Source organism: Pezoporus wallicus, unplaced genomic scaffold (genome assembly GCF_028554395.1).
Source record: "Pezoporus wallicus isolate ANWC-B61680 ecotype Strahan unplaced genomic scaffold, APGP_CSIRO_Pwel_v1 contig_5767, whole genome shotgun sequence".
Classification (NCBI taxonomy): domain Eukaryota; kingdom Metazoa; phylum Chordata; class Aves; order Psittaciformes; family Psittacidae; genus Pezoporus; species Pezoporus wallicus.
Genome location: NW_026640599.1, coordinates 2,562,890 through 2,586,933, shown reverse-complemented (window position 1 = coordinate 2,586,933; position 24,044 = coordinate 2,562,890). Strand labels below are relative to the sequence as shown.

Below are 24,044 nucleotides of genomic sequence, written 5' to 3'. Positions count from 1 at the left end.
TTCTCCTGTTTCTGGCCACCACTGAGAAGAGTCTGGCTCCATCTTATTTACTCCCTCCAACCAAGTATTTGCAAACATTAATGAGAACTACTTGAGCCTTTTCTATTCCATGCTAAACAATCCCAGTTTTCTCAGCCTGTTCTCATGTGAGAGATGCCCTTTGGGGGCATGCTCCACTAAGTCCATTTCTCTCTGTGTAATGGGGAGCCTAGCACTGGACCACGTGCTCCAGATGTTGAGGAGTGACTAGAACAGAGAATAGGAGTAGTTAAATATATAATGCCTGCTAAATATTGGCACGTCTTTCTAAATTAATTCTCATTATTTATGTTTTTTTTTACATTACTTTATGCATGACCATTTATGATTGTAAGTGCCTTAAAACCAAAATGCTAATGCTAAACTAACTCAGATTTTTTTTTTTTCCACATTTTTAGGTGTTGGTACATCTCACTGTAGTTTTAACTTTTTTTTGTTTGTTTGTTTTGTTTCAGTAGTAAATTGAATTTTAGCAAATCTGTCTCTTTATTCTTAAGAGGGAAGTCCAGGTGCATTGTGACATACAGTGCGATCCAGAGCTGGGGTTCATGCTTGAGTAAGCTCGTGAGGGATTGTTTAAACTCGTTAAGATGTGTACTGTTTAAAAATGTGCCAGCAATTGTGTGTGTGACCTTGGTCACCTTGGTCTGTACTTTCATACCTAAGCTAACTTATTTCAATAGCTGCATGAGTTACAGTCAAAACTTTTGATACATTGTAGACATAGCTCAAGGTGTAAGCCAGTTTCATGTTATTTGAAGCGAAATTACGGAGAGATTTCCCCTTGTAAGTGTGGTTTAGTATAAATCTCACTGTAATGTAGTAAAAATTAATACTTGGGAATTAGTACTCAGCTAGATGAAGTAAGGCTAACTCATTTTTTAAAGAAGTGAAAATACTGTTTTCAGCTAATAGATCTATATGTTGCATGTTTAGTAGCTGTAAGAGGGAACAATGAGTCTTCAAAAGCTTGTTTTATCAGATGATTGATAACTTCATGGTGGTAGGTGATTGCTTTCACTCTTTTAGGTGGACTGTTGCCTGTCAGGGCAGCTGAAGTTTTTGAGGAAAAACAGGCAGTGCTTTTAAATAAATAATAAAACATTCTCAGATTTTAGGTCTGCAAGTAAATCATGTTCAAGTGGTTACATCTAGATACACGATACCAGCAGACTTTACTTAGAAGTCAGGCAGCTAGTTGTCTGAATGCCAGCACATCTGCCTTCAAATTGCTTGTAACTCCAAAGTGACTGCACCTGCAAAAATCTGCAATTGATTCCAGCTGGTGAAAGTTGTAGGCCAGGCTGTAAGCCTAGGGTGCATGTGCCTGTCTGTGCTCTGCATTAGAGGAGGTGGAGATTATGAAGAAACTATTTATTGTAACTGTCTTGAATAATTCTGAAACAGTAAATTACCTTTCATGAAATCTTTGGGAAAGGTATGTAACACTTCTGTAGCGAGATGTAGTAGATATGTGGTGTGCTATTCCCAGAATGTTTCAGTTCCAATGGATAAGCTGCCCAGGAACTGAGTTTGCTTAGATCTTTTGGGACATGTTCACTTTTCTACATGTTACTACTTAGGAAGCGTGTACCATCTGCTTGTGTTGCCATTTCAGTGCTTGTCTCCTTTCCAAACATAGTCTTTGTGTTAAATAATTCTGGCTTTCATATGTCTTGAAAATCACACTGCTGTTAATTTCTTTCCACAGACAAATTTAAACATTTGTCATTACTTTGATTTTCTAAAAACTTGTTAAAATTCCCAGTCATTCTTCTGTCTTTGTTGTTCATATGGTGTATGATCTGAATTGTTCTGGCATTTGGCACGCTCTTATTGTTGAGATCTGCTGTCGTGAACAAGAGGTGCAAAGACCTGGTATGTAAAAACTTTGAAGATAAAAGGTTTGCTTTGAATGATGATAGTTGCGTCTAGTGAAAACACTTGCATTATTCACCATATAGTGGAATTGAGCCACCGTCTTTGCAGATGTATTCTGGTATGGTATGAACCTCCCTGATTTCAGTGGGAGTTACATTTGCTTTCTTATAACCAAACTCGGATCTATTGTGCACAAATGAAGGCTTGCACAGTTAATATGAGTGAAGGGGTTACAGAGCATGGTCTTTGTTTTCTAGCAGTTTCAATTACTCAAATTTGGGAACTTAACCTTGATCATTGCTTTCCCAAATTAGCATGTTGGCTGAGCCACAGCTATAAGTTTTAAAAACAAATCAAATGTAGTGTATGAAAATCTAAGCGAATGGTGAACAATCGTGTTGAACAGTAAGAGTTGTCCAGATACTTTTCTTGTGTTTTACTTGTGGATGCTTACAAATTAGAAAATTCCTCATGCTGTCTTGTTAATAAAATAGCTGTGAAGTTGGGAAATGTGCCTGCTAACAGATACAGTAAACCCAATGAGAATGTTACTAATACATTTGGAGGAAGATATTTACGTATAGAAAATATTGGCAAAGCATAGTTTTACTGTCACAGGTGTGTGTCAGGGAGGGAAGGAGATGTTGCTTTTGAAGAACGTAGAAAACTTCTAAAAGAAAAACCCTGGGAGTTCTAAAATGTAAATCCTTTTTTTCATTCGAACATATATATCCTCTTACTACAGAGCGAAAGGTTATATACTAGGTAGTGTTCATATTAAAATTTTTATTACAGTATTATTCATTGTCTGTATATGGGTTGTCTCTGTGATTAACTAGTCCTCTGAACTGAATTTAAATGTTTGGTTTAGTAATTGTCCTATAAAAAAACCCACACCTTAGTACATGTCTGAGACAGCTTGAAAACCAGACTGAACTACATGCTGAACATTTATCATTTTGGAAAGGCAAAGCTTCTTGAGACTGAGTGCTGAATTTGTGTGTGTCTACAAATGGGGATTATTATTCATAAGCTGGTCTGCATCTCCATTGGCTATTCTGTGTGAATGTTTGCTTTCTCTGCTTTTGAGTATGTATCCAAATTTTGTAAACCAAAAAAGGAAGTGCTGTTATTTGGCATCCATGTTTTCTAAGATTGAAAAGATGATTAATGACTGAATATCAGGATTATGATACAGAAGAAAGACACATTCATATTAATATTTAGTAGTCAGCACCTAGCAAACGTGTTGCACCAAAAAGGTACTTGCCTAGGAGTTTACACCAAGGTTCTTAATTTTTTGACCTTTCCCACAGCTGAGCCTTATAAGGCCTTACATTTCAAAAACCTTTGAAGTCCATGAAAAGCCTTCTGTTGATTTCAGCTGGATCAGGTCCATGTATTAACACTAGGTCCATGCAGCCTTTGTCAACAAAGAGTGCTGTGAACTTGGTATTCCAACTCTAGTTGTATCCCTTTTTGAGTCTTTTAATGTCTGAGAGATCACAGGACACAAAACTGCAGAGCTGGAGGTGTTGAAGAGTAAATGGACACTTTAAACTGGAATGTAGAGTACTGTTCCTTTCATCTCTGATTATAAAGAATCACACTATCATATCCATCCTGTGAAGAGAGTATCAGATATTTTGATATTTGGGGAATAATTCCAGCCCAAAGTTCTAACCAAATTTCCATTGACTTTTGTGAACCATGTTTTCAACAAAGTGTCTGTAGACTTTCAAAAAGGTATGACATCAAAGTTACATAAAAATGCAATACAGGAAAATACATGCATCTTTCACAAGGCTTATTATACCTTTACGGGCGCTGCATGTTCTTCTCCCCTCAGTCTGTGTGTTACATTATGTTCCTTTAAAACAGAAGTGATTTAGAAGTCAAGCTTGCAAAGGGCGTGACTCTCCTGGTAAGCCACTGAGATTCCTGAGAAAGGCATGGCTTCAGAACTTGCAGGAGAGTCAAAAGAACAGACAGAGTCTCAGAAGGGAGAAACCTTGAGCTAGGGGTCCTCCAGCAGGCACACAATATTGGGAAGAGAAATTGTCTAGGAATAGAGGGGACTGTAGATTTTACTGTCACACAATAAATTGAAACTAAGGCTGTAAAGAGAGAATAGACAAAACAGGTATAGGAAATGTTGTTTGTAAATATTTTTACTCAGTTTTACTTGATTTAAAAAGGTTAATTTTTCTTTTTTGTAGGCTAGTAAAAATGTGGTTTGAAAATCCTTTTGTCTTCATTGGGAAGTCCAGTTACAGGTAAAACCTCCAAGGAGATTCACCACAAAGTTCTAGGTAATTTGTGGTTCATGTATGCCAAGGCAAGCAAATAAACATTAATTTGTTCTAGACCAGGGGTGCTCAAGTATGCAGCCTGTCCAGGTAATGCTGGTGATCTATGGCTGCTTTCTTCTCAGCTTGTTTTCATTCATTTCTTTATTAAAAGTAACTTGGGAGTCTGAAGGCAATTTATGGGCTGAATGTGTCCTAGTGGTGTCAACTTGCTTCTTATTTCTGTCTTTCCGGAAGACTTTAACTACACCAATGGATTGTGAGAAAAGAGGGGCAAAGGAATGGGCTACTTTGGATTTCTGAACAATTCCTGCTCTCCAAACATTACAAATTTACTTTCTGGGGAGTTTTCGAAAAGAAATATGTTCTAATGATGGCAGCCTGCTCCTTTGAGTCAATACTGTGATTTACTTACATGTATTCTGAACTAAATAGTAATCCCAGTTCTTCAGGAAAAGCTTTGAATCTTATGCATGTATTCTTTGCATTTTCAGAAGTGCTGCATTTACTGTATTGCACATATATAGTAAAGTTTGGTCATGTGATGAGAGAAGAACTGCACATGTTTTATTCCCATACAGTAGAAAAAGTGAAGTGGCTTCTCCTGGCAGTATGTTGGGCACTTGTCTAGGATGTTGTCTTTCAAATCAGAAGTTTGATTAACTGCTGCCAATACAATTTCTTAAATGGTCACAACTCAAACTGCAAACCTAGGTAAGGCAGTGAAGACTTTGGTTTTTATTGCCTGTGTGGGCTGCAGTCCAGCTGCCATAGATATTTGTCCTGGGTTCAGCAGTAGCAGTCATTTTTCTCCTTAGTAGCTGGTGCAGTGCTGGGTTTTTGCCTTTCAGCCTGGGAACAGTGCTGATAACACCGATGTTTTTAGTTGCTGCTCAGTGACCTTTAGTCTGACTAAGGACTTCCTGTGTCTCATGCCCTGCCACGGAGAAGGGGAAGCCGTGAGGAAGCAGGGACAGGACACCTGACCCAAACTAACCAAAGAGGTATTCCATACCACAGCATGTCATGCCCAGGATGTGAACTGGGGCAGTTACCTGGAAGGGCTAAATCACTGCTCGGGTCAGGCTGGAAATCGGTCGGTGGGTGGTGAGTGGTTGTATTCTCTTCCCTTGTTACTTCTCTTAACGTTATTGTTATTGGTGGTAGCAGTAGTGGTTTGTGTTATACCTTAGTTACTGGACTGTTCTTATCTCAACCCGTGGGAGTTACATTCTTTCCATTGTCCTCCCCATCCCTCTGGGAGCAGGGGAAGGGGCAGGGAGTGAGCGAGTGGCTGCATGGTTCTGGGTTGCTGGCTGGGCTTAAACCATGACATTCTGTTTTTCTTTTTTATGGATTACTTTTTAGGGGAGTTGTCTCTGCACTAAATTTAAAAAGAAGAAAGAAAAAGATCACAAGTAATTGAAGTTTGCATACCTGGTCATGGTTTCTCATCCCCTGATTTAGGCTGCAGATCTAGGACTATACATCATTTGTAGTTAATTGATAATGCCTTTTAACTGTTAATGATTTCTTTATACTACTGGAGCATTCCAGTCAGGCCTCAGGGCATTTCTGGACCTAGACAATATAAATTAATTTCTTAACCTCAGTTGGTGGAAGACTTTGGATTTCGTTGGAGTTTAGTACATGTGTGAGCAGGTACATAAGGCAGCAAATAGCTGAATGCTGAGGAATTGAATACTGATAATAGTATTGGTAAATAATAATGTATCCTAATACAGTGACTGCCTGTTTTATTTTTTGTTCTGTTTTGTTTTTTTTTTTCTTTCAGAATTTGTGTTTCTATATAAAAAGTAATTCAGGATGCTTTCTTTGAAAGCAATGATATCACATTACTGTGTAACTACAGCTACACAATAATGAATTGCATTATTACATACCACCTTTTTTCCTACTCACAAAGAGCGTATAATGTTTGATTCGCATCTAGCAATTCTGGGAAGGGCACTGGAACTAGGAGAGCTTGAGGTTTTCTTCTGTTTTGAGATTTCTTTCCATGCAACTGTGACTGGAGAGATCATGAATTAGCCAAGCATTGGTAAGTCTGGATCTGCAGTAGGTAGAAGGAGTATGTGGGGTTAGACAAACTGACAAAAAGAGGTAAAAAGAATTCCATTAATGAGGTAAATGCCACTCTTCATATAGTACTTAGTAGCAGCTATGGTACATGCTTGTCAGAATAAGTAAGGAAAGATGATGTAGATTTTTGCAGCTAGCAATTTATGGTTGTTTTTTGTTCTTTAAGAATTGAATAAATAGTGTGAAAGAAGGTAGTCTTTTGGCAAATTTCATGCATTTTCTGTTCAATGGCTCTTTATTGGCCGGGCAGTGTAGGAAATTTGACACTGAACATGCAGCACATTAGCTCATCTTATAAAAGATTTACTTTAATTGTAGAACTGCATACATACACATTTGAGCACTGGACAGCACCAAAGCTGTAGTTACGGTTTCAATAAATGTGCAACAGCAAATAATAATTATTTCAAGCCTCCTTCCTGTGTCCAAAACCTTCCTTTTCTTAAGTAGGAAAAAAGAGCGGCAATGTGGACTAACCTTGAAAGTTAAATGTAACCTCAGCCATTTTCCAAATTGTAGAAAGGAATGAAGGTTTGCTAAAGAATAAACTAACTGTCCTTGTTTTTTTGGGATAGAAAGCATGACTGACAGGTAGTTTTAAAGACTAAAAAGCTTTACACATTAATGTAGTATAATCTTCTGTTCTTTAGCTGTAGATCTTTCAGACTTCTGACTGATACTTATCAATTCTTCCATTTATATGATTAATAGTTTAATGCAGGAGTTTTCTGGAGCTTTCATTGCTGGCCTGCTTCTTATCTCTGCAGTTGATCATAATGTATCCAGTAGTTTTAATGGAAATAAGCTTAGGCCAGTGCAAATGTACTAGAAATGTCTGTTCAGAATTTGTAGATAAACCCAAGAAAATTCTGAGTATGCTGTTTAAAGAAAATTAACTTGAGCTTGTTAAATACTGTCTTCCTGCGTCTTTACATCGTCATTTACAAATCAAAGTGGTAGTAAATGATACTATGCCATTAGGACAAAGTAAAACTGAATTGTGAGTAATTTGTCAGATATAAAGCACCTTGACTTCAAGTTAAGGTTTAGAGGAAGTTCTTGCTGATGGTAAGGGAAGGTAGAAGCAACTTTTATGTAACCAGAGTTGAATACCACTAAAGACAATGAATAAATAATTGTGTAAAAAGATTAGGTATTGTCCAGTTACTAATTGTTAATGTATGTGTCCAGGCGCCCTTAGGTGTTCCAATGCATCCCTCGAAGTTTCCTCAATAGGCATGGATTATCCTTTTAATAATAGGAGCAGATGTCAATTTTTCATGCCCCTGAGATGCTTAGTCATACCTAGTAGATCCATCTGGTATAGATTGAGCCTCAGTCAAGTTGTTCTCATCCATGAGCTTCCCACTGAGAAACCAAATCAAGCATAGCTCCTCAGTCCAATAAAAAAGAAACTTGAATATTATCAACATATTTGTAGTACCACAAACCACTTCACTGCCTTTCTTAATTGCTTTACACAGGTGATGAGGCTGGTAAAATGGAAGGAATCATTATAATTGGGATAGAATTCCTGGCGCATGCCACCAGTATCTGAGACTTTCCAAAGATAAAACAACTTAAAATACTGTCAGTTCTGCAAATTAGATGATTTAAAAAAGAGAAACAAAATGGTAATAAAAGCCTACTAATAATACAAGATGTTTACAACTGCTATTAACCTCATTTGTCCACATTTTATGAGCTTAAGGATATATATTGAAATATTTTTCTTTTGTAGGTGTTAATATAGATCAAATGTATAAAAGAAAATGCTAGGCTTGAGTCAGTGTGATCCTTGCAGTGGAATCCTATGATTCTATGAAAAATTCCATATCCAATTGTTTACATTAACTGGAGGCTTTAAAATACTGTGGTTTGTATAGGGGCTTAGACTGATCTTTGACATTTTTCATGTTACAAGCCTTTTAATAACTTCAATGCAAATTAACCTGTCTTAATGTTTGACTCCTTCACCTAATGACAGAAAGGTCTGAAACGTGATGGATCTGTCAGGAAATGATTGCTCTGCATAACAGCTATATCTTTGGTAACCAAAGGTGTAAATGACAAATACTTTAGTTCTGCCTTGTGGAGAGATTTATTTTCTTTTTATGTCTTCATTAGCTAGTTATCAGACTGTATTCTAGAAAGCCAGCACATGAAAAGCTTTTATGCTTATGGACAGTTTTATGACAATATGATGAGGTAACATAAATCTTCCACTGAAGATTGTTACTATAGAAAGATGCAGTTAATATCACTGTAGCTCAAACTTTATAATAGTTGAGAAAGATAGATATTTTCTATCTTTCTCAAATAATAGGATTTCATGCTGATTTCTTCTTCCTCCTATCTGTCCTTTCACAGTCTTAGGATGCAGGATGGTCTAGAAGACTGGACTGTAGCAATTGTCCTGTGCAATATATCTTTCTTGTGGCATACAGTTAACAAACTGGGAAAAGATCCTAAGAAAACTAGAAGAAATTGATTGTATCTATTGTAACCTGTATTAAAAGGATGTGTCTTCCTTTCGGGAATATACTGTTGGTGTTGCAGGACCAAAGGGTCCCAGCTAGGATTGGGTTAGCAGGCATGGTAAATTTCAAGTGGAAAGGGAAAAACTCGCCCACCTTTCTGTGTTGCTCCTTCACTTGATGCCTGTTTTTCATCCACTGTCAACACAATGTCATTACAAGCTTTGTTTTGGAGCTTTGGGAGCTGTTGCTGATCCTTAAAATAGTATAGGAATAAAAATGTGGTCTGCAGGATTTACAGGTCTGGGAGCTGGGGAAAGAGAGCAACACTGATCTGGTCAGAAGTGGATCATGACTTCCTCTTCGTTACATGATACAAATAGGAGGAGGACACTAATTAGGTGCATAATGTGCGATATCTGACCAGTATGGAACTGGCATCCATTAGTCTTTACTATTGGCTCAGTGTGGCAGTCCTATTTGCCTTCTGTAGAAGTGAGAACTGGGTTAGGAAGGGACAGGCCAAGGGCCAAACCCATAGGACCAGTGGAGGAGAAAAGTGTTAACTTGCATGGTGTGATTTGTTGTTGGGTTGTGCTTTAGAGATGAGACAATGATGTTGTGGGCTAATTAAACTGTATCTATTACATCTTATCTGTAGTGTCTATAATGAAAGCAGATGTATGGAAAGACTAGCAATTAAAATAAGTCTGGGAAATAAGACTTCTTGAAATGCTGCTTTAACTGTTGTGGTGGAAACCTTTTTCATGTGGCTGATGTGTTTTTTGTTTTTTTTTTTTTTGAATTAATGGTTACTGGGTTTATGTGCTAGTGCTTGACAATATTGTGTTAGTGCTTTGTTCAGATTGAAGACAGGCTGTTCTGTTTATGAGCCCAAGGGTCATTTGAATTTGGACAGTTCTTCAATTCCTGAATGACCACAGAACCTTTTTGCAAAAATTTTCTAGGAAATACCAGGTCTAGTGAGGTGCGTTTCGCTTGGTGAGCTAGGTCTTCTATGGAAAAAGAAAAAAAATAATCCCCAAAGACTGTTCTAAGCAACTGTCAAAGCTCCAAGGACTGTGCTAATTTTGACACTTGTTACTTTTGAGAGCTTTGCTATGCACTTCAATAATTCTTCTAAAATAGATTTTTCATATAGAAGTCTTTAAATATGAATGGGTTTGTGGAACTATAAATCATAGAATCATAGAACAGTTAGGGTTGGAAAGCACCTTAAGACCATCTAGCTCCAGCCCCCCTGCCATGGGCAGGGACACCTCACACTAAACCATGCCACTCAAGGCTTCGTCCAACCTGGCCTTGAACACTGCCAGGAATGGAGCATTCACAGCCTCCTTGGGCAACCCATTCCAGTGCCTCACCACCCTAACAGTAAATGTATAACTGTATAAATGTATAAATGTATAATTATAGTCAAATTTTAGACTGCATATTTCATCTGTAGGATTGTATTTGTGCTGTTTTTTACTGTTGAGATGACAGTTTTCTACATGTTTTTATAATACGAAAAAAACTTGTGATACTAAAGTAAAGTATTTATATTGGCAATGGTGATTATTGAGCTTGTTGCCTTTCAAGAGATTAAAGAGGAGAGAGAAATTTTATGGTACTATGTCAGGACAATTGGAATAAGATAGGGGATATTTGTCACAAGTATTTTCTGTTGAGAAAACTGCTGCATATTAATTTATTTGTTTTTATTTTAAAGGGAAATGAAAATATATGTAACTATCAGCTTGTGGTGGATATGGCTGCTTCTACTGCTTGAAATAGTTAGTATCTTGTAAACTAGTAACACGTGCCAAGGAGAAAGGAAAAACATTCCTGAAATTTATCATGTGAATTTCATGCAATTATATTAGAAGTGATTAGTATGTTGAGTACAAAAGTGTGAGCATAAAATTGGGTGGTGCCTGAGTCATAATAACATGGATACTGAAGAGCTGTTAAGTTTTAAGGGCAGGTATGTAAATGTACTCTTGCCAAAGATAATGGTGTAGTATATAATGATGTCCCTCCCATACATACTGGAACAGAGTAGGAGAAAGCACAGGAAAGCATCACATGGCCCGTATGTAGTACAATGCATTCAGAAGTTTTATAATCAGAAATTACTCCATGACAATTCCACCTGCATGGAGTTGCCTGTGTTCATACAGTTTATATTTAGACTATTTGTAATGGGAACTTTAAGTGATCTGAAAACATATGGTGATTAGTTTTTTAAGGACAAGAGACACTGGAACCCTAAGCATTTTGCAAGTCTGGAAGGGAATGATGTTCTGGATGGCCCTGAAACAGTGTGGATTCTGAGGGAAATCTTGTCTAGTACGAAGCACTGAAATACTTTTCTTACATGTTAGTCGGAGATTAGAAGTGTTGTAGGTGCATCTACACATTAGTGTTTTAATGTGGATCAGAGTTTGTTTTTGGAGTGATTCTTCTGACCATCATGATCATCTTTTGTTCCACATCATGGACCATTCCGAGAGTTCATGCATCGAATTTCTTCTGAGTGAATGTAACTGGAAGCGATGATCCTGGTGGACCTAACATCCATTAGTGACCACGTTAGAACTAGTTGATGGTAAAGGTGAAGTTGGCATATGTGCAGTGCAGACATCAAATCCATCAACACCAGTTGTTTTAGTCAACAGATGTATTCCTGTGATGCACACAACTTCCTAGTCTGGAAGTTGTGGAGTGTTTGTAGTTGATTCTGGAATGATCAGCTGTTAGGCAGTGTAGATGAGCACAGCCTGTGGTAAGTTGGAAGTCACCCAGCTAACCGATAATCTTATAATTATACAGAATAATAATATGGACTGTAATTTTCAGTTAGAAAGTCAAGTCAGCATTAAAAGCAGCATGCATGTGTTTCTGAAACTTGGATTATAATTGTCTTTTTTCAAATATGTTAAAGTAGGTCATGTACATCTACATTTATATTATATTTTGGATAAGTAAACATCACGTTTTTAGAATAGGGAGTGTTCTTTTTGGTGTTAATTTCCCAGTGGGCTACATTTATGTCACATCTTTGAGCCAGCAAATACTTTTATTGTCTCATTCTTTCATATAGCAAATCTCCTTTATGACTTGACAAAAAAGGCACGTTAGCATTTTTGAAGGGTGGGGGCTTTGAAATAGAGCCTACAAACAAATAGTTGACAAGCTATCTTTTGCTTCCCACATTAATGCTGTTAGATTAGTTTCTGTTCACTTCAACTGGATTGTTTAACCTCTATAAATGTGTGCAGAATTTGGCCCAAAGTATATGCCTTAGTGTTGAGATTCCATATTTAACATCTTCAAGTTAGTGTCAGTGTATTTAATTTCTTCTGCTGCTTAGTGAAGTGGAGTTTATTTCATCTGGATTCTTTTACAGATTAATATAAACATCCGCTAGTTAGAATAAGACCTCCTGTGAGATCAATCTTAGAAGTGGTAAGAGTGAAGTATGTGAAACCACAAGAAGGCAGTCATAACTCACAAGTGTAGTGGAGACAAAAGGATTCCTGTGGCTCATCTGTTTTTACAGCTTGTGTTTATCTACTAGTTTTTCTGTGCATTTAAGACACTGCTATAAACAAAAAAGTGTTCCATACTTGAGATAGAAATTTAATCCAAGCAATGCGTAGTCTGTATCTTCAAAACTACTGACCTCTTGCTTTTTCATTGGTAATGACTTTTGATGACAACTAGAGAATGAATACTGTTATGTCTCATGGTTTAAGTAATGGTTGCTGATTTTACTTAATACCTTTTGTAGTTATTCTGATCTGACATTTTTTCTGTTTGGTGCATGTAAAGTTGTCGATTTACATATTTCAGTGTAAACTATAATGAAGAATTCTGTATAGAAATGAAGGTTGAAGATGCTGTTACATGAATTGTTTAGGAAATATCAATTAAAGATTTAGGTCAGTAGACTTCTACTTGTATCCATTTGTTTACAGGAGGAGCCATCATCATTGTGATAGGAGTAGCGCATTACAGGTGATGGCAGCGTTAGTGTAAATACAAAAGAAAACCTGACTAAGACTTTTAGAAATTATTTATGATATCTATATTTTCTGGTGTTAAATCTGGATGTTTAAAATTAGACTGCAGTATCAGTCAAGTTGGTACCCATGATAATTTAATTTTGGTTTATATCTACAAGCTGCATTTATGTCACCAGAATGAATTATCAGGCTGATCGGTTTTATAACTGCTTCCTACATTCAGTCACCTCTTTAACTTAATCTGTGTGGATTAACCAGTAACCAACATTTACTTTTCTATAGTTTAAACATCTGTGGTATAGAAATGGCTTCCGCTGTGGCTAATTGCAGTAACAGAACAACTTCATGTGTATGTTCCAAATGTATTCTTGCTTTTGGCTTCCTGTTCAGAATGTACATTAAGCTTAATGCTGTATTTCTACACAAGCTTTTATAAAACCCACTCATCATAAAGTTATTGAAGTGTCTGATGGTAATACATTTAAGTAACATGACTAATACCCACTAAGTACTGTTTTTTTTGTTTTTTTTTTTGTCATGTTAGAATCCTATGCAGTGCTTTTATTTTTTTCCCCTTTTGGTAGGTTTTATATGTTGTGTTGTTTTGTCTGGCTTGGGTAATCTTTGTTTGGTTTTGTTGTTGAAATTTCCCTCTGTGCTTTTGTTAACTAGAGCAAAGCCTAAGGATATTTCTTATAAATCATAAATAAATGAATATGTTGTTATAGACCCCAAAGCACAGTCTACTACCTTCAGGCTCAGCGAGGGCTGGCTGCTCCCAAGGGATGGGGAGCTGGGGACTGAGGGTTACCCCATCGCAGGCTGTGGTGTCTGCAGGGGGAGCAGCCCCAAAGGGCCTGTGCAGGATGGTCAGAACTGGGCACTGGTAACAGGGTCAACACCAGCCCCAGGCTTGGCAAGTGATGAGTCATGGTCAGCCAGGAGCAACTGTGGGATGAGTGGGTTCATGGTGAACTGATTGAAGAACTGGCTGAAGGGCTGCATCTGGCTGGTCCCTGGTTAACAATGATGTTCCTCAGGACTCAATTCTAGAGCCAGTTCTGTTCAATATATTTATGAATTATCTGGATGCAGGAATTGAATGCGCCATTAGCAAGTTTGAAGATGGTACCAAGCTGGGATGTGCTGTTGATTCTCTTGAGGGGCAGGAGGCCTTGCAGAGGGGCCTGGATAGACTGGAGCAGTGGGCTATGATTAATGGGTTAAAATTTAACAAGTTGACATGCTGGATTCTGCGTCCGGGATGGTATAAAGATGGGCACAGATATGAACTGGGAGATGAGTGGCTGAAGAGCAGCCCTGCAGAAATAGATCTGGAGGTGCTGGTAGGCGGCAGGTTCAATAGCAGTCAGGAGTGTGTGTCCTGGAAGCCAAGACAGAAAATTGTGCCCTGGGGTGTATTAAACATGGCATAGCCAGCTGCTCAAAAGAAGTGATCATCCCCCTGTGCTCTGCATTGGTGTGGTCTTGGATACTGTATGCAGTTCTGGGCCCCACTGTTTAAGAAGATTGTGAAGGTCCTTGAATGCATCCACAGAAGGGAAACAAAGTTGCTGTAAAGGTTGGAAGGAATGTCCTGTGAGGGGTGGTTGAGGGCTTTGGGCTTGTCCTTTGGGCTGAGGACTTGGCTGGAGAAGAGAGATGGCTTGAGGGGTGACCTCATTGCTCCCTACAGCTCCTGAGGAGGAGAAGTAGAGAGGGAGGTGCTGAACTCTTCTCCCTGGGGTCCAGTGATAGGACATGGCAGGAATGATTCAAAGCTGCTTCAGGGCAAGTTTATCCTGGACATGAGGAAGCATTTCTTTACCAAGATGGTGGTACAGGAAAGGTGGAACAAGCTTCCTAGAGAGGTAAACAATGCCTCAAGCCTGTCAGTGTTTTAAGAGGTATTTGGACAATGCCCTTAATAACATGCTTTGACTTTTGGCCTGAATTGGTCAGGCTGTTGGACTAGATTTCATTGTAGGTCCTTTCCCACTAAATAGTCTAGTCTACTCTGTTCTGTCCTACTTCAAAAGGAGACAGGGCTGCAGGTGTGGCCTCAACTCAGATCACACCCTTGGCTTGAGTGCCGTCAGTCAGTGACAGAAGGGCAGACTCTGGAGCAGAGGCCCCTGTGTCCACGCCAGTGGCTGGAGTGAGTAAATGTCTGGGTGCCGGCGGGCCTGTGTTCTGTGGCCAGAAGGACTGGCATGAATGAAAGCAAGTGCCAACCCCTGGCATGGGACTGTGGGTCACAGAGGTGTGTGCATCTGTGGTGGCAGTGGCTGGGCTGAGTGTGGGTGAGTGTGTGCGCACTAGTGAAGAGTCAGCGAGGCCAGCTCATGGGTAGATGAGGTGGTCTGGGAGCTGGGTATGAGCGTGTGCCCCCAGGGGTGAGAGGACAGTAGGTTGTCTACTTCCTAGTAGTAATTAGGGTTGTCATATGGTTTAACATTCCTTAGAGGTGGTGAAAGTGTAGGTAACCAAGGTTTGATCATTTTCTATTGTGAAATATCCCAATCAAATGTTTACAATAGAAACTGCTGCTATACATGTTTTGCGAAGTATCAGAAATGGTCTTGCTCAATAACACTCGATTTATGAATTGTTGCTGCTTGCTTTATTCAATTTCACTCCTTCTTAGACCCATTACAAGGCAACAGAAATCCCTCAGCAAGGAATTAATTATTTCCTTAAGACATAATCTACAATGAAATAAAAAACTTTATATAAGGAACAAAATGTACACATTTAAGCTGTTTTCTATATCCTTCCTGTCTTTCCTGAATGGAAGCCAAGGAACCAGAATATTTCTGGGGTAGTGTTGTATTTTATGGGTAGTTTAATGTCATACTGATCCTCTTCTATCTGTGGCTTCTCCATTGGATGGTCTTCAAACTTCCTGTACATTGCACAAGCACATAGATGTGAAGATGCTAAAAATAGGTTTGTATAAATTGTCCTTGAAGGAGCAGTCTTGTTCCCAGAGGTGGGCCTCATCATTGGGCTTTAAGACCTTGCTTGTTCACAGTCTATAACTTCATGTACCTTACATTACTGCCATAGATAAGTCCCTATATCAGTCTGTGTCTTAGTGAGCATGCAGTCAGGAAATGTATGTCAGGCACAGTATAAATTGCATTTTACTATTATGTATAATTTCAGGCTGTTGAGATTTTTGAAAGGTTAAGGAAAGCGTTAGGAACCTATCTCTTTAAATTCATCATTGCAGCAGCTATTGATTTGTCTACTCCAATGATCTGTTTCATGTTTATGGGCACTGTTGTTTGAGGGGCTTATTTCTAGTCTTTTTTTTGTCATTTTTAAAGAATCAGTGAAGTCGTTGGGAGAGGCCAGTTCTGAGAGATAGCAGATTCACTCAAATGTGAATTGAAGATTGGGAAGGGGAGAAAAACTTCTATGACAATTTACTTGCTTGTGAAAGGGTTGGTTTTTTGTTTTTGTTTTTGTTTTCTGTTTTTTTTTTGTTTGGTTTTTTTTTTCCCACTCCCTAGGGCACACTGTAGATAGATGAAGACTGATTCTTCATTGCCTCTCTGTATGCATTTTTTCCTACAAGAGATGCTGCAAACTTTTCTTTAAGGCATAAGAGGGCGCAGAGCACAGATGTTTCTGTCTTAATTGTTTAGGCCCAAGGATATTTGTGGTTTACCAGAGGAAAGCAAGTGTGTACATAACACTTGCTGAAATGAAGCCTAGTAAGACTAGGCTTTTCTGAACTCTTGCCTTATACATACCAAACAGTCCTGGTTTTTGAAGGTCTCATTCTGTTTATCTGCGGTTTGCTTTCTGGCAGGCTGAAATTATCTGGGGCTCAGGTGGTGGCCTGAGTTCCTGTTGTCTTCATCTACTATGTGATGTTGGAGAATCTTTCAGTGTCACCTGCCTGACATCTTTCATGTGACATGTCAGTGCAGGTAAGGTACAATATTTGGAGTTGAGCACAGTCTCTTCTCCTCTTCAGTATACAGATTAAGATACTTTGAGGTTGTCCTGGTAAAAGGTTTACAAATGGGCAGAAACAGGGGCATGTAACTCTTTGTTGTGGCCATTTCCACTCGGCAGAGTCAAGGTATCACTGAAGACCATGTCAAAACTCTAATTGGTATAAGTCAGGTCAGGACTGGATTTGAAGAAAAACAGATATGAGGGAACTGAGGATGTTATAGGAGAGCAAATAAAATACAAATTTCTGATAATCTGAAATTAGTTTCAGCCAGGTAAACTAGATTAAAAGCAAAAAAAAAACCCCATAGCTGAACACTTTTGTAATTTAAATTAACCATTTCCTAAGATGCAGAATGGAGGAGAGCATTCATTTAGTGTTCCTGCTTTGTTGTTCAAAGGAAGCCTGTAGAATTTGCTCTTTCACCTTGTACAGTGAAGGATCACTTACATCATTAGTTTGTATAAAGTTAGTTCCTAAACAATACTTTTAAATGTTTTTTTTAAACTTAATTTCAAGTGGCTGTAGTTTTCAGTAGAAAAATGAAAGCAGTTGTAGACACTGAAATTATGAGGTAGGGGAGCCACACATGCGCATATTTATGGCGTTATTGTCCCAAGTAACACATGTAATGCAAAAGCAGGAGTGCTTTTTCTATTTCAGTGGAAAGCAGGGGCATAACTGAAAGTGTTGAGCTGCTACTAATCTGTTATTGCAATTAGCTACCTCTGTCACATTTTATATGAAGAAGAAAGGGGGGATAAATTGAAAGTAGCACATAAAATATTGTTTTAACGTTACTGCTGACTAGATCTGTAAATGGAAATAATAAATCCTTATACAGCATTGAGTGTAATACTAAAGTATTCCCACTAGCATATGTTATTTCCAGCTGTTCTAAACTTTTATTTCTTCTATTTATATATCTCTCTTTTTGAAGAGGTTGGACCTGACATGGTGCTCATGGTTAGCTCTTTTTGTGTTAGCAAATCAGTTTTGGCTAGATTCTACAGTCACAGTGGATATAATGGTTTTATAAAAATCAAATAATGATTACATTGTAATCTGCTGGGAGGGTAAGACAAAATAAATTTCCATAAAATATTGAAATTAAATTGTATGAACTATTTTTTTTTTAATTGCTTCTAGATATGCTTATAAGTGGAAGGGAGTTGATGTGTCTTTACATTTATCATCCCCAGAGCTCCTTAGGTAATACAGTAATAGAAATGTTTAGCGTTAAAGCTCATGTGAAAAAAATGGCATGTATAAAAGTTTCTGAAGTTCAGATTGAAAGTTTAGGTGAAAGCCTAAGTATTATTTGCATCAGTTTTGGACTTAAGGTACAAGAGTAGCATTCAAGTTCAGTGCTTTTGTTTGAGTTCTTGAGTTTCCTTGAGTGTCTGATCCAAATTTGTGTTACTGACTTCTCTTTGCATTGTATCAGATTCAGAAGATGTGTAATGCTCAGAATGAAGAAGGTAGTGACGTATCTTGTGTTGCTGAAACACACAAGTTTGTAGACCAATTACTTTAAAAATAATTCAGTTTACGAAACTGAAACTTGGGAGGTTATCTCTGAACATGAAATAACGCTTTTTTTAACTGTGAGGGTGACTGAGCACTGATACAGTTTTCCCTGAGACATTGTAGAATTTCCATCCTTGAAGATATTCAAAAGCTTTCTGGACATGGTTCTGGGCAACTGGTTCTAGGTGACCCTGCTTGAGGCGGGGGGTTTAACCAGATGGCTTCCAGAGATCCCTTCTAACCTCAATGTTCTGTGAGTGGATGACTTGAAAAATCTTAATTGTCATAGAATCACAGAATCGTTCTGCTCCCTGCTCTGCCAATTCCCTGGGAAGGGACTTCTTTCATGAGATCATGTTGCTTAAAGTCCTTGTGCAACCGGACTTTCAACACTTCAGCAGTGGGGCATCTACCACTTCTCTGGGCAACCTGTTCCAGTGTCTCTCGCTACCCTTACTATAAGCAGTTTCTTCCTTATGTTCAATCTGTATCTACCCTCTTTAAGCTGAAAATTATTGCTGCTTGTTCTGTCGCTATGGGCCTTGGAAAAATGTCTCTCCCTATCTGTCTTATAAGCCCCCTTTATATACTGAAAGGTTACAGTAAGGTCTCCCAGGAGCCGTTTCTTATGCAGGCTGAAAAAACCCAACTCTCAGCCTTTCTTCAGAGGAGAGGTTCTCTAGCTCTCTTAACAGTTTTTGTGGCCTCACTCTGGACCCATTCCAACAGGTCCATGATTTTTTTTTTGTACTGGGTACCCCAGAGCTGCATGTAGGAAACCTGAGAACAGAGTAGAAGGGGCCGATCACTTCCTTTGACCTGCTAGCTGCATCTTGGGAGCTTTTGTGAAGGTGTAACTATATGAAGTTATATGAACACTCATATGAAGACATGCACAAACATGATCTCTTCAAATGTTTGCTAAGAGAGATCCAGCTTCAAAGGATAGATTTCACAATTGTGGTAGGAAGTCACTGTATTAAAACTTATGAGCTTTGTTAAGATCAGAACATAGTACTGATGTTTCTCAAAACTGATCTAGTTGGCTTGGTTACAGTGCATGCTAATGGATCTATTTCTGCTTCTGACTTGCAGTAGTTGCACCTCCAGAGAATATTTTTGCATTATCTGTTGATTTTTATACATAAAAGTTAAGGGTTGTTGTGCTTTAACCCCAGCTTGTGACTAAGCCCCAGCTGGTGGGATGGGGGAGAGAATCAAAAGAGTAAAAGTGAGAAAACTTGTGAGTTGAGATAAACAGTTTAATAGGTAAAGCAAAACCGTGCACATAACCAAAGCAAAACAGAGAAAGTTTTCACTGCTTCCCATCGACTGGCAGGCATTCAGCCATCTCCAGGAATGGTGTGAGGAGCAGAAAAGGCCTTTACTCTTGAGTAAGCACTGCTTAGTGAAAATTAAAACATCCCGGTGTTATCAACACTGTTTACAGCACAAATCCAAAACATAGTCCCATACTAACTACTATGAAAAAAAATGAACCCTATCCCAGTCAAAACCAGCATGTGTAAATAATGGAATAATCGATACATCTCCCCTTATTAAAACAAAACAAGTAAACAAGAAAGTAAACAAGAAAAAGTGTAGTCCTACTAGTCCTTCAAATTTGGCATACCTCAATTCTTCTTTGGAGATTGATTTCCAAATCTATAGTCAATGTCAAAGGAGAAGGTGTAGTGCAATCACATTAATTCATCCCTGTGGAAATACCTTCAGTAATTCATATGAAAAGATGTCCTATTACTCCTATATAGAGTCATCATTGTAGTCAAATTTTAAACAACAAATTTAGCAGAGTTTTCATCTGTTCTGTTTCCAGAGTATGAGCTTATAAATTGTGGAAGAAATACGTACATATTTCCTAAGTACATGAACATGCACTCTGTATTGCAGAGTTTGTACCCCATTTGCCATATTCAGACCACAGAGTCACTCAAGTCTTCCTGATGTTGTTTTGATCTTCCACTATACGGAAAGTGAATCTATATTTTTGTCTCATCTCTTAACCCCAGAAACATGTTTCTTTTTCCAGAGCTGTGTTTTTGTTTTTGTTGTGTTTTTTTTTTTTTTTCACCAGGAAACGTTGTTTCCAAAATATACCCTTCAGAAGATCCTCTAGTAGAATAGCAGGTTGCTGTTTGTCCCTGTGCCAGTTTCGTATTTATCATTCTTTTCTCATCATGTTCTCTTTTCCTTTAGCTTAAATTATTATTTTGTATGTGATACTGTAGTGGTTGTTTTACTGCAGTCAAGATAAATGAAAGCTGTAATGTACCCATCTGGGAAATTAATTTTGTTATCAAAAATGTAAAATAAAACTGGCACAGTTGACTTTTGGTAAGCTCATACTGCATTTAATTAAATTTCCCATTTACGTCAATGCTGTTTTTTATCTTTATAATTTAAGTATTGTGCAATATTGAAATGTGACTAATGGGCTTTCCATTCAGGAATTGCTACCAATCCATATCAGTTTCTTAAATACAAGTGTTACCTTTTGTTTGCTTCCTAACAATTCTAGATAGTGAGTGTTTACAAACATGAAGTAAAAGGTGACTTCAGTCAGTTTGCCACCATCCTTGCCTGATGACATGCTTTCCTAAATTATCTGGTCACCTTACACTACCCTTAACATAAGGGAGGGATGATTGGTACCAGTGTTGTGACATCATTCTCAAAGCAAAACTGGATGGTATATCCTGTTTAATCCTGTTAGTGTGATCATGTGTAGAAATCTTCAAAAACATTAATATTAATATAATCTTCTTTGTCTTTCAGAACAATGGGTCACTTGCTTGGTGCCAGAATCATAAACAGTGTTCAAAGGTACGTCCTTTTCCCCTGTCCCCCTCTCATTTAAGTTATCTAGCTGCTTTCAATCTCTTGTCCATAAATTAAGCGCTTTTCATCTTAACCTGTTCTCAGAAGCACTTGTTTATATTTTTATTTGGAAACCTCAACCTATAATAAAGTATCCCAAATTAAAACCAAATGATTTACTCTTTCAGGACAGAGGAGTCATGTTTGAGGATATGTATGAAGCATAGTTAAACCAACATAATTCTGTCGTTATCAGCAGACTTTATCCTGGCTAAAATATGGTGTATCATTTATATTCTTTGAGTATTTTTGGTCCTAAGACAGTGAAACTGTCAATCACTTAAAAATCTTCCTTCAGCAGCGCAGAGGTGTATCAACTTCTAACATTTTGTTTTGGTATTTGTTTTTTTAACCTGACAGATTTTCTTTGAAAATATTCTTGATACAAATCCTAGTGGCACTACTGGTGCCCTGCGCTGTCTTAGCACTTTAAGCCTGGAGGCCTAGAGGGTAGGTGAGCTGTCAGCTGATTCTGTTGTGCAAGAGTCTTTTTATGATGCCTGAATAGAAACAACAAGGGAACCTTGGTAGATCAAAGTTGAATGACACACTGGTGCTGGCTGTTCATAAATGTCATGGAAGATGCATCCATTGAAAATTTACATGAAAATGCTGAAGGTAGTATTTTTGTCTAATCTCCCTGAAAATGTGTTTTTACAATAATTTAGGCTTTTTAACTTCAATAATTATTCCTTATTCTATGAAGGTTTTATTGCAAATGGGATTAAATCCAAGTAGCATTGTTCTGTATTGTTTCAATAATGTAATCTATAAAAATGCTAATCCTTGATTTTAACACATAACAATTTATTCTCTACATTTAAAGAGTGAAATTACTGTTTCACTAATCTAGTTTCTATTGAAATAAATGGGATTAGAAATGGACCAATTTGGTATTGACTGTTATCTCAGGAAAATAAATGTCATTTGATTGCTTTTGTCAGTATTAAAACCAGGGTATAACAAGGTCAGTATAAGAAGAGAATGGAACATTTTCTATTAGCTGTACCATGCTGCTGAGGGTTGCAACGGAATCTTATTATTCCTAAAAGCACCCAAACAAACAGAGGTGCAAAGAATGTGTTTTGTCACAACTGAACTGACTTTTAAGGAAAGCATGGGGTTCTTCTGCCACAGTGATCCTGATGTAATTTTCTTTTTTACTTGGTTATGGAGACTACCATGGTATGTCTGAATCTGAAGGTTTTCCAGTGCTTTGTGTCTGCTCAACAAAGAAGGTATCATACAAGACAAGTTGTCCAGCTTTTAAATCAGGGCAGAAGTTATAGGATTGTCTCTCCAAGTCACTTCCAAGTTCATAGAATCCACATATAAGGTGTTGTGAATTTAAGGCTTACCTTAGGCTTCTATTAATTTCTTAAAATCCATGTAAGATTCTATAAAATAATATGATAATACAAAATGCAACAACAGTTTAAATTTTAAATTACTTGACATGTACTTTACAGTTGTTACCTTATGTTTTCATTCCTTCTTAGGAAGGTAATACATTTTCTTTAAAAAAAGCAGCTTTGTCATATTTAGAAAAAGAAAGAAAAATAAGCTTGGTCAAATTGTTAGCAGAGCTGAACATTAGACAGTGTTCTTGTTTCAGGCAAGCTTTGTTTTTCTGTATTTTCAATGCGAAGTCAAACGATTGCCTTGCCTAACTGAAGTTTTCAAAGCAATGTAGGAGATTTGAATTAACCTTTTTAAAATTGCAAATCCTTTCACTGCTTCTCAGGACCTCAGTGGAGGAAGTTTATATATGTATGATTCTGCTAAATATTTCTGATAACATTTTACTAAAGGGTTCTCTCAGAATCTGCTTTTGTGGTTGTGGTGTTTCAGCCACTCCTCTCCCAGTTTACACTTGTATCCAGCATTACTTTGTCCCAGACGCAGAATTTAGTATGTTAATTTGTTAAATTTTATCCCGTTAATCATAGCCCAACGCTCTAATCTATCCAGACCCCTCTGCAAGGCCTCTTGTCCCTCAAGAGAATCAGAAGCACGTTCCATCTTGGTATCATCATAAACTTGCTAATGGTGCATTCAACTCCTGCATTCAAATGATTGAACAGAACTGGCCCTAGAATTGAGTCCTGAGGAACACTACTGGTTACTGGCCCCGTTCACTACAACCCTCTGAGCTCTGTCCTTCAGCCAGTTCTTCACCAAGTGCACCATGAACCCACTCATCCCGCAGTTGTACAGCTTGTCCAGAAGGAAACTGTGAGGGACGGTATCAAAAGCCTTACAAAAATCTGGAAAACTACATCCACCACCTTCCCTTCATTCACTGGGTGGGTGACCTTACCACAGAAGGATATCAAATAAATTAAACATGACTTTCCCTTTGTGAACCAATGTTGACTGTGCAGTGATGCTTGCATTGTTCTTTAAATGCCTTTTGATAGTACCCGATAAAATCTTCTCCATGATTTTACCAAGAACAGAGGTTAAACTGACAGGTCTGTAATTCCCTTGGTCTTCCCTCACATCCTTTTTGTAAACTGGAATAACACTGGTTAGCTTCCAGTCACTGGGGACCTCCCCAGGCTCCCAAGACCTTTGGTAGGTAGTCGAGAGGGGTCTTGCAGCAGCATCCACTAGCTTCTTCAGTACTCTGGGATGAATCCCATTAGGCCCCATGGATTCGTAAACATTCAGCTGGTACAGCTGGTCCCTTACAATTCCAGTGTCCACAAATGGAAATTGTTCCCACAGTTATGGGTCCTCCAACTCAGGAGACCAGGCAGCCCAAGGTCTATCAGTACTATTAAAGACTAAAGCAAAACCTGTG

At 38.1% G+C, this 24,044-nt stretch overlaps 1 protein-coding gene across 2 annotated transcripts in view; it reads left to right on the top strand.

Annotated features, from left to right (window-relative positions):
* The window catches only part of ANOS1 (anosmin 1), a 133,289-nt gene that overhangs the window by 4,602 nt on the left and 104,643 nt on the right, over positions 1-24,044 (top strand). For both annotated transcript variants that reach the window (XM_057419558.1, XM_057419557.1), the window contains exon 2: positions 21,137-21,184. In XM_057419558.1, coding sequence (XP_057275541.1) covers positions 21,137-21,184 — 48 coding nt within the window. The remainder of the gene's footprint in view (positions 1-21,136; positions 21,185-24,044) is intronic.